At 31.9% G+C, this 20,637-nt stretch overlaps 1 protein-coding gene across 2 annotated transcripts in view; it reads left to right on the top strand.

The window, feature by feature from the left end:
• The window catches only part of LOC148299846 (netrin-B-like), a 101,619-nt gene that overhangs the window by 77,110 nt on the left and 3,872 nt on the right, over positions 1-20,637 (top strand). The window contains exons 3-5 of one of the 2 annotated variants that reach the window (XM_088275611.1): positions 3,198-3,260; positions 19,254-19,322; positions 19,893-20,127. In XM_088275611.1, coding sequence (XP_088131737.1) covers positions 3,198-3,260; positions 19,254-19,322; positions 19,893-20,127 — 367 coding nt within the window. Of the gene's footprint in view, positions 1-3,197; positions 3,265-19,253; positions 19,323-19,892; positions 20,128-20,637 lie in introns of both variants that reach the window. The other variant, XM_088275612.1, reaches the window with a different exon arrangement.

Here is a 20,637-nt window from a genome sequence, read left to right as displayed (position 1 = left end):
CCCCCTCCTCTTTTTTATCTCTTAATGTTCAACAGTATTTGTAACATAATGTGGAATTATGAAATTGGCTTTTATCATTGTCAATGCAACAATTTTTAATTTTTTTTTTACGTATGAACTGTATAATTCCCAAACAAATAAAATAACTAATCACTAAAAAATATATCTTTCCATAAAGTATTTTTTCAGATCATTCATTTTGGGCCCCTGACTGGGCTCTATTGTATATTTGTCAGGCAGCTGATTGATTTGGATATAGACAATATATTGCAAGGAACTTACTGCAAACTTATTTGTGTTTATTGGCTCCACATTTATTTCATTCATGTCCTCGTGTATTATGATGAATTTCTCTTAAATGTTAAAATTGAATAAATATTTATAATTATGAATTTCTCTAAAATGTTAAAATTAAATTTATTGAAATTTCTTTATTGTTTTTCAACAATCGAATTAATTATAATTCGATTATAACTCATTATATTACTCATTGAGGTCATTGAGTATGGTAATAAAGAAATCGTAAAATCTTAGGATTAAAAAAGTAAAATCATTCGAATTAGGGTCACATCCTATTGAGGTGTAATAATAAAATCGTAATTTTCGAATTAAAAAAAGGAAACCAATCTAATTAGAGTGAAATGATGAAATCGTAAAATCTAAGAATCAAAAAAAAGAAAAACAATCGAGTTGGTGTGAGTTCAAATGTATGTCTAAAATTGGGTAAAATAAATATGTGTCCAATTACCTTTGTATTCTCAGACGTTTCCGGAAAAGCGTCAAGGCTTTCCAGCGACGAGGAAGTGATTCGACAAATGAACCGGAAGACGTAGTAATTCGGCATTCCGGATGTCGCAAGATGACATTTCATTACTCCGCTATTATCTTTTACTAAAACCTTTTTTACTATGGCGGGAAAATAACCAGTTTTTCTATTTCTCGTCTCTTCAATAGGAAATACCAAAATTTCTCAAACTGTGTAAAAAACATTTAAGAACATCTCAATAAAGTTAAAAGAATATGGAAGTCTGGGTATTTACAGGGCTTATTGTATTAACCTGTCATAGACTGGTTAAGTAATCACTTTACACACGTGCAAAGTTCACCATTCTACCCATGAGTGAAAACCACACCACTCAAATTTTTGGAACTCTTACATTTTTCATTAATCTCGTGAAGATGTACGTGTGAGTTCATTAGATCCATAAATGGTTGGGTTGGAAAAGCTTTTATTTGGCAGAGACCCTTTATTCCGATGCATGTAAGCTAGAAAACGCGTGAAAATATGACATTCAATTTTTTATGCAGTTTATAATTTGATCAGTTATTTTATTCACAACGTTTTGCGTGTGTCTCTACTTAGTTTTATTTTAAATTATCCTTAATATGAATAATTTATAAGCAATCCAATATACATCTAAAAAAGATTCGGATCTCACATACTAATATAAGAGTTTCTGCTTAATAAAAAGCTTCTTTACATCTCACCAATAGATGTCTCTAGTGATTCAAGAACAAGGTTTCTAAATTGGTTCATATATATAGAACTTCCAAGAATTTGAGTAATGTGGTTGTCAATAATGGGTAGAATTGGTGAATGTTACACGTGTGTAAAGTGATCACTTAAACCAGCCTATGACGGTCGTCAGCCCCGTAAATGCCCAGACTTCCATATTCTTCTTCATCTTTGATGAGATGTCAAAAAATAATACAATTTACATCTGTAAAAATATTAAACCTAAATAATTTTAAAACTACTTTCCATTCCACATCGCCGGATAAAAAACGGGTTGATTAAATAAATCTTCTTCTTCCTGACACCATCCCAACTTATCGTCTTTGTTGACTGTTGAGGTCAGCTCTCCTCGTTCTTCAGATCTAGGACCTTCTATTATGGGCAACGTCGCCTCAACCATACCTTCGAATCATGCTTTCTTTCTGCAGCATCCAAGAGTTCTTTAGTCTTCCTCTAGATGTTATTCGAGGAAGACCCACGGTGATTGCCTGGTTCACAATATGATAAATTTTCTGCGTATGTTTGATTAATAAATACGTCCACAAAATACGAATAAAGGCATAAAAATAAGAATCTCTGGATGAAATACATATACACATTTATGTATCTGTATAACGAGTGTAAGAAAAGGTTTCCCCTAGTATTTCAGGTCCATTTTGATATAATATAACATACAATATGTGATTCATTTTGGATTTAATGATGCGATTCTGGTGACTTAGTTTCAATTTCAGTCCGTTATTTTCTATACATTTTTGTGACTACGAATAAACTAGCAACCCTTTTTTAATTAATGGGCTCGGCAATCACTTGATATCTATTTTTATTTTAAATTTTTCTGGGTCAATATCACTATTCCATTTTATTTTTATTTTACCTGGTGAAACTGTATCCAGCATTCCATTTTTAAATGAAATTTTACTAGATGAATACCACTATTTCAAGATATACAGAAGTTTCCCTTTAAACACAATCGTCATCCCTCTAATAAATAGTAACATTTACTTAGTCAAATTAAAATTACAAGAAAAAAAACCTAACGGATATTTTAGCTTCATTATTTGCAAGTTTACTCGCCTTTTGATAAATTTTATTTGTCGTTTTATATTCAAATTGAATCCAAGGCTAGTACGTATCTATCCCTAAAGAAGACAAGGCGTTTGTCGAAACTGTTTGGAGTATTAGTACCAAAAAATGGTCAAAAACATGTAAACTCGTATTATTTATATTTGTAGCATTTACTTTGTAATTAGTCATTTCTTCGTGTTAGTTATTCTACTATATTAACCACTTACTGAGTTTTTTGTCTACCGTTATTGAAAGGTACCCATCTCTTCGTCAGGACAATGACTAAATCAGCATGGAAACAATACAACACGTCACTATCATAGCATTATTTACACACTTACACAAAATATTCCTTACGTTCGTTTTTGGTCAACACGAGGAATTAATTAATCCCTTGTGTTGACACATAGTTTGTGATCAATTTATTTTAAATAAAAAATTATTATTAAAATCTTCTTTGAATTTCTGCACCACTTACTAATTTACAATTTCAATCGACCGGTAAATTGGTCGATTCCTCCACTCACCGCTAATTGATCAGTCTCATCAATGTTCGTACATTTTCCACATCATTCCTAATTTACTAATACCGTTTGCTTTTCCTTGTTTCCAGAAATCCCCAAGGTGATCCAGGCAGTCCAGGCGATGGAAGCGGTAGATGCACCGCCCGTCCGCGGTAAGTAAGTGCCATTCATTCACCATTCACTAACATACACTTCATCGCTTTTTATTCTTTCACCAGTCTTTTCCCCTGCTATTGGCAAACACTTTCACTTTCAGAAGTAATATCAACTCACATGCCAACATTATCAATTATCATGAGACGTCTTCTTACCTATTCACTCATATTTTCAAATACCCAACCTCATATTTTGATTTGTATGGTTTCAACCTTACCTAATTCAAAACGTTACGCGGATGTTTCCTTAATCAAACTTAATCTAATATATAAACTAATCTTACTTTTTTAAAGTAATTTCGCTAAGATATTTTAGTATTTTTTTCTTCTTCACATTAAATCTATTATAAATTACACATTACATTACAACAATATTATTTAATCCTTTTACTGAATTTATGCCCGTCATAAGCAAGCCGAAGAAAATAAAACTCATATAATAATAAAAAAAGTAAAGAAAGTTCACTTGTATTCGATTCCAGGTGAGATTTTCTACCTAATAAATAACACCCCGAAATGCGCTTAAATTAAGCTTTTAGGCAGAAATATATTAAACGTTATCACAGTATCAATTCATATAGGTCCATCTACAACAAAATTTCAAAGAAATACTTCCTTATATTTATGTTTTGTTACTTTATTTCTATTTTCAATTTCTTTTCAATATTATGACATCTTTTGATTTTGTGGCAATCCATCTAAAAACACACCCATTCCATATAATCTCATATATTATGTACTAAATGAATAACCTATTATAAATATGTCTATTTTTAATACTTAATGCCATATATATATATATATATATATATATATATATATATATATATATATATATATATATATATATAAATGTATATATATATATATATATATATATATATATATATATATATATATATATATATATATATATATATATAAACATTTAATATTGTATTTATATTCCATGACTGCAATACTTTTTTGTCCAAATTCCACAAAATAATATACACAATATTATGGTAACAAGTTGAGTTACGTTTACCCGTTTTATTATGACAGCTTTGATCATAATTCAAATCGCCAAACTAATTTGACTAGCGTGTGTAGCGCAAACAGACCACTGTATCGGTGTGATCATGATTCTATTTCCCGGAACTTCCTTTGATTCCTCGCGACCCGTGTTTTCATCCACGTCACACAGTGGTACAGACCGCCTTTTAATCTTGGTAAATTGTTGGTATCGCTCCCTTCCCACTCTTTCCCCTCGCCACTGCCTCATACCACTCTCCCGCCGCGTGGTGTGAATTGTAAACATTACAGTGATCAATGTGCTAGTCGTCTTGCGACCTTACTGGCAAATATTCAAGTTTCAACTGTATGAGACGAAATCGTGGATCAAAAAATAACGGGAGACATTTTTGAAATTTCATTTTGAGACTAATGCGTTTACTTTTATAATATTTTGAGCATGTCTCAATCTTTTTAACACACGCAAGAGTTAGATTGATATGAAGTTATATTTTGGCTGGTTATAATCCCGGTTGATTCTATCTATATATTTATATGTGTGCAGGGGCGTGCATTACATATAGGCAGAAAAGCAGTGCCTATCCTAACCCGCGTGACTTATAAAAATGCAACCAGTACATACACTACCTTACTCAGTAGTACCTAGCTTACTTTACTATCTACCTCTACTACCCTAATTAATTCTCTTTGCACCCCACTGTATATTTGCATGCCCGTTTTTTTTTCAGCTAAGAGTATTTCACAAATATGGCTCTTTATAAATTATCCAATATCATTATTATTAAGAAGAAAGCAATAAGAATTTCAATATTTTGAATATAATTTGCTTAACGTGATCGAACAATAAATAAAAAAAACGCTTTATATTCAATATATTTATATCTATCCACAAAACTGCATTTACATAAAAATTATTTCCACTGTATTTTTACTCGAAACTATCATACTTTCTTTCATCCATGTAAGATAATTTTCAGGACTTCAGAATTTATAAGACAAGCAAATTTGTTTTGATTTTTTTTAGAAATCAATGTAGATATTTTTACACGCAAATATGAAACTCTTTGCCAACAAAGAGATAATATAGATATAATAATGCAAAACATTAATTTACATAACAAAAAGGGCATTCTTTGTTATCTGAACAAAACAAGCATACTTACACTGATTTAAAAGAACACGTGTTTTAGAAATATCTGTACATATGTAGATTGTAATATCCGAAGGGTTTATTACAATCAATTTAAATTTTCAGTCTTAGTAATATGTATTCTTTTCTATAAAAATAACATATGTAAATACAAAATATTATTATAAAATTTTCATTACCTATGGTTAAATATTTCTCACCTTCCTACGAAAATATTTAGATTCAAAACTGTTCGTTTTCAGTTTTCACGACCCAATTAATATCCCTTTTTCGCTCTACAAGCGCCATCCTTCTAAGAACGAATCCCTCGAATTTAAAAATATACGAATATCAAAATTTATATTTCAGACGTGCTTCAATATTTACCAGAAAAACAGTCTGTAAGAATTTTTTGTTGGCTGAAAACTTCCCCTAAGGGCGCATTGAGTAGCGTTTTGAGTGGATAATTAATTTGGCGCCCTAAGCATAACTCTGAGGGTAGACTCATGAGTGAGAGAGCAATGATTCACAAAATCTCATTTCTAAAGGAAATATATGATTTTTAAATAACACTCAATTAATTCAATCAGTTATTCTAATACTATATGAAATTATTCAGCAGTCATTTTTTGGTAACCAAAATATTCGGACACTAGTGTGTAGTATAAACATTACAAAAAATATTGTAAAATAAACAAAAAATACCTTATATTTTATACAAATATGTCCAAAATGTAAGCTTTATAGAGTGAAATAAATTAAAAACATTTTTACAAGTTCGAATTCACTCGGTAAATACTACTATTTCTGAAAATCTATTGTGAAAATTTTCCATTCCATGCGATTCACGTCATTTTCAAACACCGTATTTGAAAATGATGCGAATGCAGAATGCGTGGAAACACGTGTCACAAAAGATTTAAAGAAATAATAGTATTTACCGAGCGAATTTGAACTTGTAAAAATGTTTTTAATTTATTTCACTCGATAAAGCTTACATTTTGGACATATTTTTATAAAATATAAGGTATTTTTTAATGATTAAAGAAAACACTTGTTTTTTACCACTGGAGTTTTATTATAGACTACCTGTTTCAGAAGTTAAACTTCCATCATTCAGGTCTGTATAATAACATTATATGTTATTATACAGACCTGAATGATGGAAGTTTAACTTCTGAAACATGTAGTCTATAATAAAACTCAAGTGGTAAAAAACAAGTGTTTTTTTAATCGTTGTAACATGTCTTACCACAAAGTTAAAGCCGAAACAATAAATAAAATAAGGTATTTTTTGTTTATTTTACAATATTTTTTGTAATGTTTATTAGTGTGTCCGAATATTTTGGTCACAAATACTGGGTTTTGTTACACTTAGTATGTGTGTGAGTGTATATATAAGGAGAGCCATTAAGCCACCTTATTTGTCTTGTCTGTAAAATTCTTTTCACATACTTTCAGATTTTTTAAAAATCTATTTTAACGTAAATTACAAAATATGTTAACGAGAACATCTATAGGTCACGAAAATAGTCATGTTTGACTTTAAACTGATTTTTTTCCAAGTGTTCTTGTATATTAAATGTTATATTTGTGATAATTGTTTCGCCTCGTTATGGCATTTTCAAACTAACAACATTAGTTTGAAAATACCATAGCAAGGCAATACAATTGTCACAAATCGAATTTTTATGTGTTTTTAACAATAAAATACAATTTTGTAGACTCAAAAAATCAGTGATTAATTTTAATAATTAATATCTAAGTTCTATTTTATATTCGAATCATCATTTCAAAATTATAATGACGAATAAAAAATGATATTTATTTTTTTTTTAATTAAGATTTCGTTTGCAATCGAGGCCCTGCTGCCGTTTGTTACTTTTGCATACCTGGTAACATTATAATCTAATGCATCTTTTCACCGACGCACACTCTCGGCTATAACGTAAAACAAACACATTTGTGTGTTTCAAATGATTATCCAGCCGACTGCCTTGCACCCCTGGTAGGCAGTCCCGTCTCCCGGCGAGATTATTACCGGCGGATTAATTTTAATGCGGTTCGGATCGAACCCCTTGCGCACAATTCTTCAACAATTTACTTTCATCTTGAGCGCTATTTGTGCGTCACGCCACACTTGCGCCGAATTACCGAGGATCGATAGCGTGGAAATGCGACATATTTTACAAGTTCTTCCGGTTCCTTAAATTCAACTACTATCTCTGTTTTATATAATTTTATTTCTTTCGTATAAATAATCTGCTAAGTAATTATTTTTTTATTTATATCTTGGTTGGTAGGCGAACGAATTAGCAATTTTAAGTTCATTAAAACGATAATTTATTTTTAATAATATTTTTAATAATACGTATAATTTTAATTAATTTTCTACTAAGGATTCAAATTATACACAGCTCTTAAGACCTCTTCATCAAAAAATATATATATTTGTGAAAGTTTTATGTCTTACATGTCAATCATGAAATCAAGTCACATGTTTTATTCAATTTAAAGTTTTTCTCACTATATTTATTCCCCTGAATATAAATTTTATGTTTATTTGGATATACCAGCTGTTTTTTAAATTGAAAAAGATGTAAATATAATAATATTCAATTACCTGGCGTCGCGGATTCGATTTCCACCAATCCCCCAATGAAACTACGTCTTAATCATACATTAATTGAAATAGTATCAAAGAGCTTTCATTTTTGCGCTCTATCAAACACATGTGATGCTAAAAGTCATAAACAAATAAAATTCATAAAAATATAAATAATTAATTATAATCTTTCTCGTAGCTGTGCGTTGGCGAGAAATGCGCCGGAAGTCGTTAGCTCCTTTCCTTTCTACGATATAACGCTTTCATCCTGCTTTGGTCGTCTTGCAACCGGATATGGAATTATGAAGGAACCTACGCTCCTGAATGAATTCCGAATTCTATGGCAGCAGACTAAATATGTATCGCCAAATTAATATGTACGCTTCAATAAATCCGTCTTTTGATGTTTGAGCTCCGAGGTGCGCGTATAACGAATAAATTAGAAACATTATGCCATTGCAATATACATGTATATTATGTGTGTACACGTATATCAGTGCCACCTATACAAAGTAGATAACATTGCCCAGATTATACAACGTCATATGTGTCGTTATAGGGTTACCATTGTCCTTAATTCTTGATAGAAACAATATTTTTTATTCTCAATATTATTAATATTTAAAGCATTTACTTTGTGGTTAGTCATTTTTACTTAATTATTTTTTTACAAAAATGTAAATAATATTAGTTACATTTTATATAACCACTCACCGAGTAAGTGGTAATATACTAATATTAATAACATTTTTGTTAAAAAATAAATAAGTAATATTTTTATATTAAGTACAGTATGGATTTTACAAATATACATAGTACCGTTCAATCGTACACGAGTATGCTTAAAAAAAACACTGTATATCCAGTCCAGGTTTTAAACATATTTCAATGAAAACATCTTTATACGATATTAATGTCAACCCTGCTGAGAATCGAACGCTGGACTCGTGCATGGTAGCCAAACATGCTAGTCACTCTACTACAGTTTTTTTTTTTTTTTTGAAAAATAATACTTTTCAAAATAAAATGAAAGTGGAAAATTTAAAGGTTTTGCTGGTGACCTATTTTTTGATGGCTGTTTTGCCATTTAAGGGAATTCTCATATTGACAGATTTTTTTTTAATTTACGAAAAAAAATCCCCATAAATTCATTTTAATCTTTATGGCTGACACACAGTTCATATAAATGGGAAAGACATTATTCAAAACAATACTAAAAGAGAAACACGCTTCTGTCGACTGTTATATGCTAGGTTATATATTATATGATGATTCTTAAATCATCCTTTTTTACTCGCACGATACGACAACGATCGCTACATTAGTCACTCTCGATTGTTATATTGCCATGGAAATTTTAACTTAGACACGTTCTGACTGCTAATGTTATAAGGTCGAAGTTCCTACATCCCTAGCTATGACAGCGGACTGCGTTTGGGGAGAATGAATAATAAGAGATGTAATATAATAAATGTGGAGCCAATAGTGCGACGGGAAAGCTTCAGGAACATGGGCTCTACAGTATCTACTCAATGAATTAGGGCCACGCAGAATTTCGCGCAATTTCTCAATTCAAACAGGAATAACTCAGAGAAAACCTTGAATAAAACAACATTGAATTTTATTTACACAAGAACACTTTATTACGCTTAAATTATGCATATATTTTCATATAAATATAGTTAGTATTTATTATTTCCACCTTTGGCAGAAATAACTGCCTCAATTCTTTTTGGCATACTTAAAATGCACTGTTTTATCGTGTTTTTTATTTCTTCGTCTTCTGACCTAATTTTTTGAATTTTTTTTTTAGACAGTCTACTGTCGGATTTGGGAATGAGTATACCTTATTTTTTAACATGCTCCATACGTTTTCTATAGGATTAAGGTCCGGAGAATTTCCAGGCCAGGGGAGCAAAGGCAGATTTTTGTTAGACAAAATTTTTATTATTGATTTAGCCCGGTGGCAAGGTGCCCCATCCTGCATGAAGGTGTATGGACCTTCTGTTGGGTCGAGTGTATGGTAGAAGGGCAATAAAATTCGTTCGAGGACCTGCTTATAGGAATTTTGGTTCATTGTTCCTTCCACGAAAAACAACGGCCCAGGTAAATTGTTAATAATACATGACCATATCATTGTTGCAGGGGGGTGTTTGATAACTTTAACCACACAGGCCTCATTGTAACGTTCCATTGGTGTTCTCCTGACGAATCGACGGCTCTCTGTCACGGCTTCTAACCGGCACTCATCACTAAAGATGACCTGAAAAATAATGAAAATTTAAGTTTAATTCAAATATATAAGTTTATTGACTAAAATGATATGTTGAAAATTCAATTTAAATAAATACCTTTTTCCAATCATCTACCGAGTAATTTCGATGTAGCCTGGCCCATTTTAATCGATCCGCTTTCATTCGTGGTGTCAATTTTGGTACTTTTACAGGGCGCCTGCATTTCAGATTTACTTCGTAAAGACGTCGCCTCAGTGTTGATACCGATATATTTATACCCTCTTCTTCCAATTTTATTTTTAATGTTTTTGCTGATGCACTTCGGTTTTCTAAGGCACTTTGAACGATTTTTTGATCAGTCCTCGGTGTTGTTTTTCTAATCTTACGACAGTTCTTTCGCTGATTGCTGGTGGCGGGTGACTGATTTTTTATTGATTTTGAAATTTTGTCCACTGTTTGACGAGAAACGTTTTCTTTTTTTGAAATTTCTCTATTAGATAGTATTCCTAATTTCAGTAGCACTATAACACTAGACTTTTTTTCCTCAGAAATGTCTTTACTTTTTCCCATTTTGTCCTTTTCCAAAAAAACACTTGTGTTTACAAAAAAAAATTATACTTTATGAACTAAAATTAAAAATTAAGTTTTTTTCACAAGACACGATAACTATATAACCTCTCTGAACAAAACAACAATCAGAACTCAAGAAACTTCACTAATAAATGAGATAGGGCTTTTTTTTTAACTTTCAACTATCTGTCTACCTGTGCTAATTAGGGACCTTTCTCAGAAAAAGGGTTTAAAATTTTGTAAACGCTTAAATAATCCAGGTATATTTTACATATTATTGAAGGTAATATACATGATATTAGATGTCAATAAAAAACTTAAAGTATTTATGTAAAATAAATGTAATAATCCAAAAGATTTCAGAGTATTCAAAAAAATAATGGGTGGCCCTAATTCATTGAGTAGATACTGTAATTAATTTCTCCAATTATATTCTGTTAAGTTAGTCGTATTAATTTCCTGCCAAGGAACTAGTTAAGTCGTGACATTCTACCGAAGAAATTTGCATATCTTCATCACTGCGAAATTGCCCCATCGTCATCTGTCAGCCATTTTATATTAAGAAGGGAGTGATAAGAGTCTAGGAAACTAAGGACAGTTAATCAAATCAAACAAATTTACTGTTATAATGTACGAAATAAAAATAGATAACCAAAAAGAAAATTGTAAAAGAAAAATACTTGTTTTTTACCACTTGAGCTATATTTATTTAATTATAACTAATTAATTAATTAATGGTTATAATTAAATAAAGATAACTCAAGTAAAAAAATTGTATTTTATTTTTACAATTTTATCATGTCTTACCACAAAGTGAACGCCAAAAATAAATAAAAAACATAACGACATTTATGAAGGTGGGATAGTCAAAATACCGCAACTGAATTTTCTTTAAACCCAGGTAACATTGAACGTTATTTTATTTTTCGGTTAAAACACCGTTTTTGTATTGAAAAACTAAGTTTTTATTCAAAATAAATATATGGTTGAAAAATGAAAAGAAAACAATAATTGAAAGGCAAGGAGTTACATAGAATACTCAAAATATCATAGATAAAATGGATATCGAAGGAGGCTGTCTTGCAACGGATGCATAAAGCTTATAATATGCATTTGCATAAAGGGAGAGCTCAGTACTTTGGTCACAAAATGCGAAATCAAAAATATTGTCTTCCCTAAACTATACTTCAAAGAAAGGGAAGAAGGAATAAGATATCGTGGTTCTGGAAAATCACAAACTGGACGTGTCTCGAAGCGACATTGACCAGTATAGTATCACGATAGACGCCAATACGAATACCGAAAACCGAACGGTGAAGATTTTTTGCAATGCAAGTTAATATGGTAATGTTTGAGTTGTGTCTTGCCTCTTAACTTGGTGGTTTTAAGAGGGCATCAAAATGAACGATTGTTTGGTAAAATGAAGGGGAAAATGGAAAACAATATCTTGTGATACGGTCTCGTGGAGTAGGTACAAAATATTATTATTTTCTCTGTTTCGGGAGTCGTGAGGGGGAGTGCCCCAGTTCTAGATTAAGAGTGACTGCGGAAATAATAGAATACCTTCTCTTTGATTGTTTGCTATGAAAACGTGGACATTCATTTTTTAATTGCAAACTGGAGGAATAGATGAATTTTATTTAAAGTATTCTTGGTTAATAACACATTTTATTAAAACCTTTTGTAACACGTGTTTCGATTTATTCACTATCATTATCTATTTGATGATATAAAATTTAATACAATTTTACAGTTGACCTCTTTAGAAGGTTGAAAGATGAAGAGGGGGTAGAAGTTGTTATTTATTTTTTTTATCAGTGGGAATGTGGACAATTAGGGGCCACTGACAACTTGTGTCACAACAGATTTTAAGAAATAGTGGTATATACCAAGTAAAATAAAAATACAAATATAAAATACAAATCTATAAATATTACCGTTAAGTGACTGCTGAAGCAAAAAAATAAATGGAGGAACTAAATTTTATGTACCCACATATCGCTTACTCTTTTCAACAACGTCATACATCAAAAAACTTTTCAGGAGATCGTTTTAGAAGAAAAATATAATCAAATGTATTAAAAATACATATCAAGCCACTTATTGAACTTTTAACTGTGCAACAGATCTTTTTAGGTAAAACCTGATTTTTTTTTTCTAAATTTGCAAAATATTTCATATTTAAAAAAAATAATTAAACCATACATTTTCTTCTTTTCAAAAAACAACACTTTCTGCCCTGTAGCGGGTAAATATTAAGTTAAAAATATGCCACTTTTGCTGGGATTCAGTACATTTTCTGAGCATTCCGAAAACATGCACAACTGAAAATTGACGATTTTTGATATATGACTTTGTTGAAAGGAGTGAGCGATATTTGTAATCCTAACCGTAGATCGTATGCTTTTCAGTAACAGTCATACTTGGACATATTTTCGTAAAGTGATTGACTTTATAAACCTAATAATAACTTACACCACCTCAAGGGCGATATAAAATTTATAATTTTACGTTTTTTACCTTTGTACAATTTTAAATTAATACAACAAAATATTTACGTATAGATATTTACGCAACACAATTAATATCAACGGGCTTTGTGAAGGTGAAAATTAAGATTAAATCGGGTAACTAAGGACAAGAATCGGGTATCTAGAAAGGGTGGGTCTTGGGTTTAAACCAAAACTCGGCAGAATTCTGGATAGATCACAGATTCGGGGTAAGTTGTTCCGCACCATATGACCTGCAAAGCAAAGGTCCTATCACCGAAATTTATATTGGGTGATACGGCTTTTTGGGACTGCTTGGGCTCCGATAGTCTGTCGATGGTAAATGTGTTTGCTGATCAAAGGGTTGCTCTTCTTCCAGGATATTTTCTCAGGATAACAGAGGCCCGATATATATATATATATATATATATATATATATATATATATATATATATATATATATATATATATATATATATATATATATATATATATATATATATATATATATATATATATATATATATTGCACATATTTATGGTTGTATATTGAGTAATTCAAGCCCCTAATATACATATTTGATAATTTCACATTTGTAGGTATCGACACAAGTCGTGTTTACGTTAATAAACTCAAAAAAGTGGTCTCATACAAGTGTTTTCTTACATTCAAATCATCATGCTATTCTAAAAAATTAATTCTATATCAATAAACAATGCTTTGAGTTATTATAGGTATTAAATGGTAAATAGGGATTGTAAAAGAAAAACACTTTTACCACCTCAGTTTATTTTATTATAACGACTCGTTTAGGAAGCTATGCTTCCATCTTTAGGTCTAAATATAAATTTATGTTTATATTTAAACCTGAAGATGGAAGCATAGCTTGCGAGACGAGTCGTTATTAAAACAGAAACTCAAGTGTTAAAAAAGTGTTTTTCTTTTACAATGTCATCATGTCTTACCACAAGGTGAATGCCGAAACCATAAATAAAGTAACAAGGGATAATTGATGAGATTAAGAAAAGTTCTTTAAGGTGGTACAGACATGTACGAGTATATACAAAACTCTTAAATGGGCAAAACCAAGATTTGTGAGTATTCTGTATAAATTTGTCTTTGTAAAGTATTGCCGGATGTCAAGTACAACTTTTCGGATCGTTTCCGGTTAATGTCATGAAATTTTTCAGTAGTTTCAGATCAGTAATTCGGATAGAGGTATACAGTTAAGGAAATATATCCTTCTGCAAAGTTTCCCGGAAGGAAGTGACTCGGCAAGAGTGTGCCTGAAGTGTACAAACTACCCCCGGCGTTCGCTCCAGATTGGCAGAGAGAGCAAATCCTCGAGGATTGATCCCGTATCGACATCCCTCTAGGCCAGGGGTCGGTAACGTGTGGCTCGCGAGCCGCATGTGGATCTTTAAGCTATTTGTGTGGCTCGTTCTTTGTCAAATTGAAAATGATACTTTTTACACAAATTTAGATTTTTTTTTAAATATTTAAACTTTATGTACAGAAAAGAAAAAAGTACATTGGCGGGCTTATTGCTAAAAAGCAATTTATTTCAACCAACCAAAAAAGGGCTGTTGTTAATGATCAAAACGTTTGATACCATATACGAGTATATAGCTGTTAGAAATCAGAAGGTAGATAGTTCTTAAACATTTAAAAAATATATATAAACTACAAATTGACATTTAAAAAAATATATTAATGAAAAAATATGATAATAAGGAAGGCAAAGGAAAAGGGGAGTTTAGGGAAGGAGATAGAGGAAAAAAGGGAGGAGGTTTGATGAACAGTTAGGATTTTAATGATAAATAGGAATGTCTCAGACTTATCTTAAAAGTTATTAGAGTAGGTGTATTTTTTACAAGGAGAGGTAATTCATTCCATAGTCTGGCCGCTTAGACTATTCTGTTTTGTATTGGATTATTATGAGCATAAAATACATTTGAGCTTTCAAATACGTACCTACTTATTATGTCTTCTTTACTTAATAAATTAAAAATGAATAATAAAGAACACAAATCGTTGAATGTTAAAAGGTACCTTTAAATACATTTTGAGTAACACAAATACTTTAAAAAAAGTTTATTTCAATAGAAAAAGGTGAAAATATTTTGTTGTATGCATCTATGAAAGAGATATATTTATTTATTTATCTATTTGAACTTTTTGTACAATATGTGTGTACATTGGCGGGCTTATTGCTATAAAGCAATATCTTCCAACCAACCAAAAAAAACAGACTAGTGTGAACGATCTAGGCTTATACCTTTTGATGTCTGTTAGAAATTAGTGGGGAGATAATGCTTGAACAGGTTAAGACAAGGATAAGAAAAAAGAAAAACAAAGATAAGATAAAAACAAAGAAAACAATATATAGTATAAATCTGCGCAAAAAAGTATCTCAGATTAAAATTTTGTTACTTTAAACATACTTGTAGGTTCCTTCAAATATTTAATAAATGAAATTGAATTATTATAAACAAAAAATTGGACCCTCATAAATTGCCAAACCGTTTTTCTATTCACGTTTGGCTCTTTTGGTCCAAGGGGTTACCGTTGCCGACCCCTGAGCTAGGCCGAGGCGCGAGTAGGCCGGGGACCGGGGCGGGTAATTTGTTATCCACCCGAAGCAGCCGAGGGATGAGGGTTTATGGGACGGAGAATTGGGAGATTTACATAAGATCGGGTATTTTATTTAACGTGAGCCGTCGAGATAATAGGCAAAGCGAGGTGAGCATTTGATAGGAGAAAGATTTGTTTTCAACAAAATGCTTAGAAATATATTATATTTCATAACAACTTGCATGTAAAATCAAAGCAATCAAATATTACTTTAAAAATTTGAATAGCATTGGTAGTTTGCATTGGAAAACTATACTACTCAAATTAACTACTCAAACCCATTCATTATTCAATGGGGAAATAAAATATTAAATTATTATTACCAGATTAGTGAAATTAATTTCAAATTGATTTCACGAATCTGGTGGAGTCTTGAATTTTGTACCTTATGTAGCATAGTCAAATTTCGTTTTAATTTTTACTTCTAATTTTTATTTTTATTTTTCTTACTTCATTACTTTTAATTGTTATCACCCTTTTTTTACAACCAAATTTCTATTCTGTATATACGTGTTTAACCTGCACCTTTATTGTTTCTGTAAGTTTGTTGTGTTCTCATCTAATTGATGAAAAACATTCAAACAATTTGTATTGCACTGTATTTCATTTATTGTACAGTAATATGTTTTTCATTGTTTGTGAACCATAAATAAATAAATTCAATTAAAAATTCCAACCCTTATCCGCTCCCAATGGTGCATAGGTCACTGCATCATATAAACGCAGTGTTATCTTGATTAACACACGAAGGAAGGGTGATCAGCCCTCCGCTTTAGGTACCAGTCCAGGGTAATATCGAATAAATATTAGAGTAAAAAAACACTTTTATTTATTTGACCCCCCCTGGGAATTGTCTAAATGTAAACATTTAGACCTGAGGATGGAAGCTTAGCTTCCAAAACTAGTCGTAAATAAACTAAGTGTTAAAAAAAACAAGTGTTTATAGAAACAAATTTTAGTAATAAGTACAACTTACATTAAAAAAGTACAAATACGCATAGGCGCTTTGTTTAACTGAGATCAACATTAAAATTCGTTCCACGAATCCCTTCTGTAAATGCTTTTCTTTCGAAAACCAATTTTCCGGAAGAATAATTTCTGCACACAGATCAAACCAATCGTGCGCGTGTAAAGCATCCACATTACACGTAAAGCCGCTTCCTCTCCTTCCTGGAGTCTTGGATACAATTCAAATACACATACACAATGTACTCAGGCTATCATCTTACTTTTTGAAAGACCCCCTTGTACTTACTTTTTTCTTTTCAAATTATCTTCGGATTGGCAAGTATCAGTAGATGCAGCTACGTTACGGAGGTATTCGCAAATGCACAATTCAGTATGCGATCGGCTGCGAGAGAAGTCAGACGTGTCCCCGCTCACAATTTTTTTTTCTTCTTTTTTACAGTTTATATTGTTTTTTTTTTTAATTCTTCAAATATCGAATATTTTTCGCTTACCACTGCAAACAATGTACAATTCTTCAAATAAAGAATATTGGTCGCTTACCACTGCGAACAATGAATACTTCTTCAAATATCGAATATTTTTCGATGATGATTCGTAAATACTTAATAGAAAAATATTTTTAACTGTATTATTTTTACGTTTCATCTTCTGCGAGGTTTCCTTTTATTCTAAGAATGACATATTTCAAGATGAAAAAATATTGAGTAAATACAAAATATAATCGATTATACGACAAGTAATATTGAATATAAAAAGTGAGTTCTGGGCAAATATAAATAATACGATCTCTTCATGTGCAATCTCTTCGATTGATAACATGATATCCCCTGAGGCGGGTCACCTAGTTGGGGGATTTGTCTGACTCAAATCTGTTGCGTTGAAAAATAATAAAACCATTAAAAAAACGATTAAGCAGGAAAAATTTTAATAAATACATATAAGATTTAAGTTTTTACTGACATTTCTTGGCGGTACTGCATTTTATAGAATAAAATAACAACTACTTATGTAGTTTTTTTCACATGAATTTTTATTTGACCAGCAACCGGGTTTCGTCGTAACCGACATCACCAGTCTGGTGATGTCGGTCACAACTATACCCGGTTGCTGGTCAAATAAAATTCACGTGGAAAAAAGAGGTAGCCAGAGATGTCAATGTAAACATCATGTTAAATTAAACATTGTTTAAAAGAGGACATAATTTACTACTATTACTGCTACCATCACGCCGTTCCCTAAAGGGGAAGGCAGAAAGGATGGAACGCCACACTTTTCTGACCTGATATACACTCCTAGCTTTCTTCTTTTTCATCCAGTCAAACATGCCCTTCGATTACGTAGACTTTTGTGACGCCACCAGGTTTTAGGTTCTGATTGATCTGACTGTCTTCGTTTTAGTCATTCTCTCGTTATCAATAGATAATTCATTCTCTCGTTATCAGCGAATGCACTCTACATGTCCATATTGTATTAAAGAACAATCCCTTTCAATTATCCCTAGTTTCAGCCTAACATTATTTTCTAATGTATGTATCTATTATAGGACGCGGTGTCAAAAAATTATGCGGAATGCGCGGAAACACGTGTCGTAATTTGTGATTCTTAAATATTGTGGTATTTACCACAGAGACTGCCGAATCAATTGATGAAATTACAAAATTATTGTTCCTTATAGGTTTGTTAAACGAGCATTTTATTTTTACAATTGAATCGTTGTTATTCAACAAAATTGCCAAATCGATAAATTATATTTATAAATTTAATTTCGTTGAGATTCTGCACGTGAAAATATAACCAAATAGAATATCCCGACGCAGTCGAGCAAAAGGGCGATTTATTTAATACTCGAATACAACATTCAAAGAAAATCTGAACCAACACACATCCCTCGGGAGCATCCTCTACAAGAGATAATAAAACAAAGCTTCATTTCCTCTATAATGGCCATATTCCATTGTCTCTGACATTGCGCGGCGCCCGGAGCGGTTATGGTTATGACAAGATCAAAGAATATCGAATTATCTTTTGGGCACAGGCAAACATACGTATTATGGAGTATGGCTCTATGGAGTATCGGGGTATTTCAAATCAAACCCGTTTATTTTGATGTGCCTCTCTAAAAACAATGGCGTAATAGCCGTTGTTTAAAGTGGTTCCTACTTATAAATGACAAGAGTCAAATAATTTCGTGGATAACATTGTAGATTTTTTCTTTTAAAAGTTCTTTCTTCTTCTTTGTGTAACATGTTAGGTCCCCCCGACGTCAACTATCACTTGAAAGTAATTAATTCTAGTAATATTATGGGAAATGTAATAATTTACGTACCTATTTCTCTTTTTTTCAGATCAATGCGGAAAGTGTCCCGGTGGAGCAAAAAGACTGACCCTAAAAAAGTTCTGCAACAACGACTACGGTCAGTATATGGACTTTGTAGCCAAAGCTATTTTTTACGAGTTGTTTTGTAGAATCATGGAGCTTGATGTTTTTTTTTTTATTCTGAGGAAAAGTATCATCTGTATTTAGGAAAAGTATATATCTGTATTTTTCTGACTCTCTTAAGAATCGACCCCGGTACTAAGATACCGGGATCGATTAGTACAAAAAATGTGTGCGTGTATGTGTGTGTGTGTGTGTGAACGTTAAACTTATTTTATTTTTAATATGTTTTTTTTTTTTATATATTAGTAATAAAAAGTATTGTTAAATAAATAGTATTGTTAGTTTTTTTCATTGTATTTAAAAATTAAAAATAAACTTATATAAATGTATATATATTTTATATATATGTACATGTGAACCTTAAAGGCTTGCACACATCACCTCAAGGTTTGGACTCAAGTAAAATAAATAAAATACAATTAGGTGATAAGATCAGACATAATCCAAAGAGACAAGTTACCAGGAGTACAGAAGTACAAGGAGTCTATGTTCATCCATCTAGGACTGAGAGGATGATTTCTTAAATTGTATGTCTTTGTTGCAGCAATAATGGGGAAGATCGGTCATATCAAGAACGGCCCTGGCGAAGACACCGACCCGATGGGGTCCCGGCGGGCGGCGGGGGCTCGGGGGGCGCAGCCCGCGTGGGCGCGCGCCACCATGGGCGTGCAAGCCGTGTACAGGCGCGGCCAAGGCTCGAGCCTGCGCCGGGGGCCCGTCGTCCTGCACGTAAACAGGGAGGATCTCGCGTGCGACTGTCCGAAGATGAAAGAGAACAAGTTAGTATAATATCATATTCTGTCCGAAGATGAAAGATAGCAAGTTAGTATCATATTATGTCCGAAGATGAAAGAGAATAAGTTAGTATCGTATTCTGTCCGAAGATGAAAGAGAACAAGTTAGTATCGTATTCTGCTCGAAGATGAAAGAGAACAAGTTGGTATAATATCATTTTCTGTCCGAAGATGAAAGATAGCAAGTTAGTATCATATTCTGTCCGAAGATGAAAGAGAATAAGTTAGTATCGTATTCTATCCGAAGATGAAAGAGAACAAGTTAGTATCGTATTCTGCTCGAATATGAAAAAGAACAAGTTGGTATAAAGTTCAGTCCGAAGATGAAAAAAACAAGTTAGTATCATATTCTGTCCGGAGATGAAAGAGAACAAGTTAGTATCATATTCTGTCCGAAGATGAAAGAGAAGAAGTTAGCATCACGACATTTTCAGTGTGTCTAAATACTTGTTCACAAATCTGGATTTCTTCACCATTTCAGCATAGATGAAGAAG

Source organism: Brachycentrus maculatus, unplaced genomic scaffold (genome assembly GCF_059751285.1).
Source record: "Brachycentrus maculatus isolate JH-2025_06_01 unplaced genomic scaffold, ASM5975128v1 h1tg000918l, whole genome shotgun sequence".
NCBI lineage: Eukaryota > Metazoa > Arthropoda > Insecta > Trichoptera > Brachycentridae > Brachycentrus > Brachycentrus maculatus.
The sequence above is the reverse complement of the archived record's forward strand: the minus strand, read 5'-3'. Positions and strand labels throughout refer to the sequence as shown.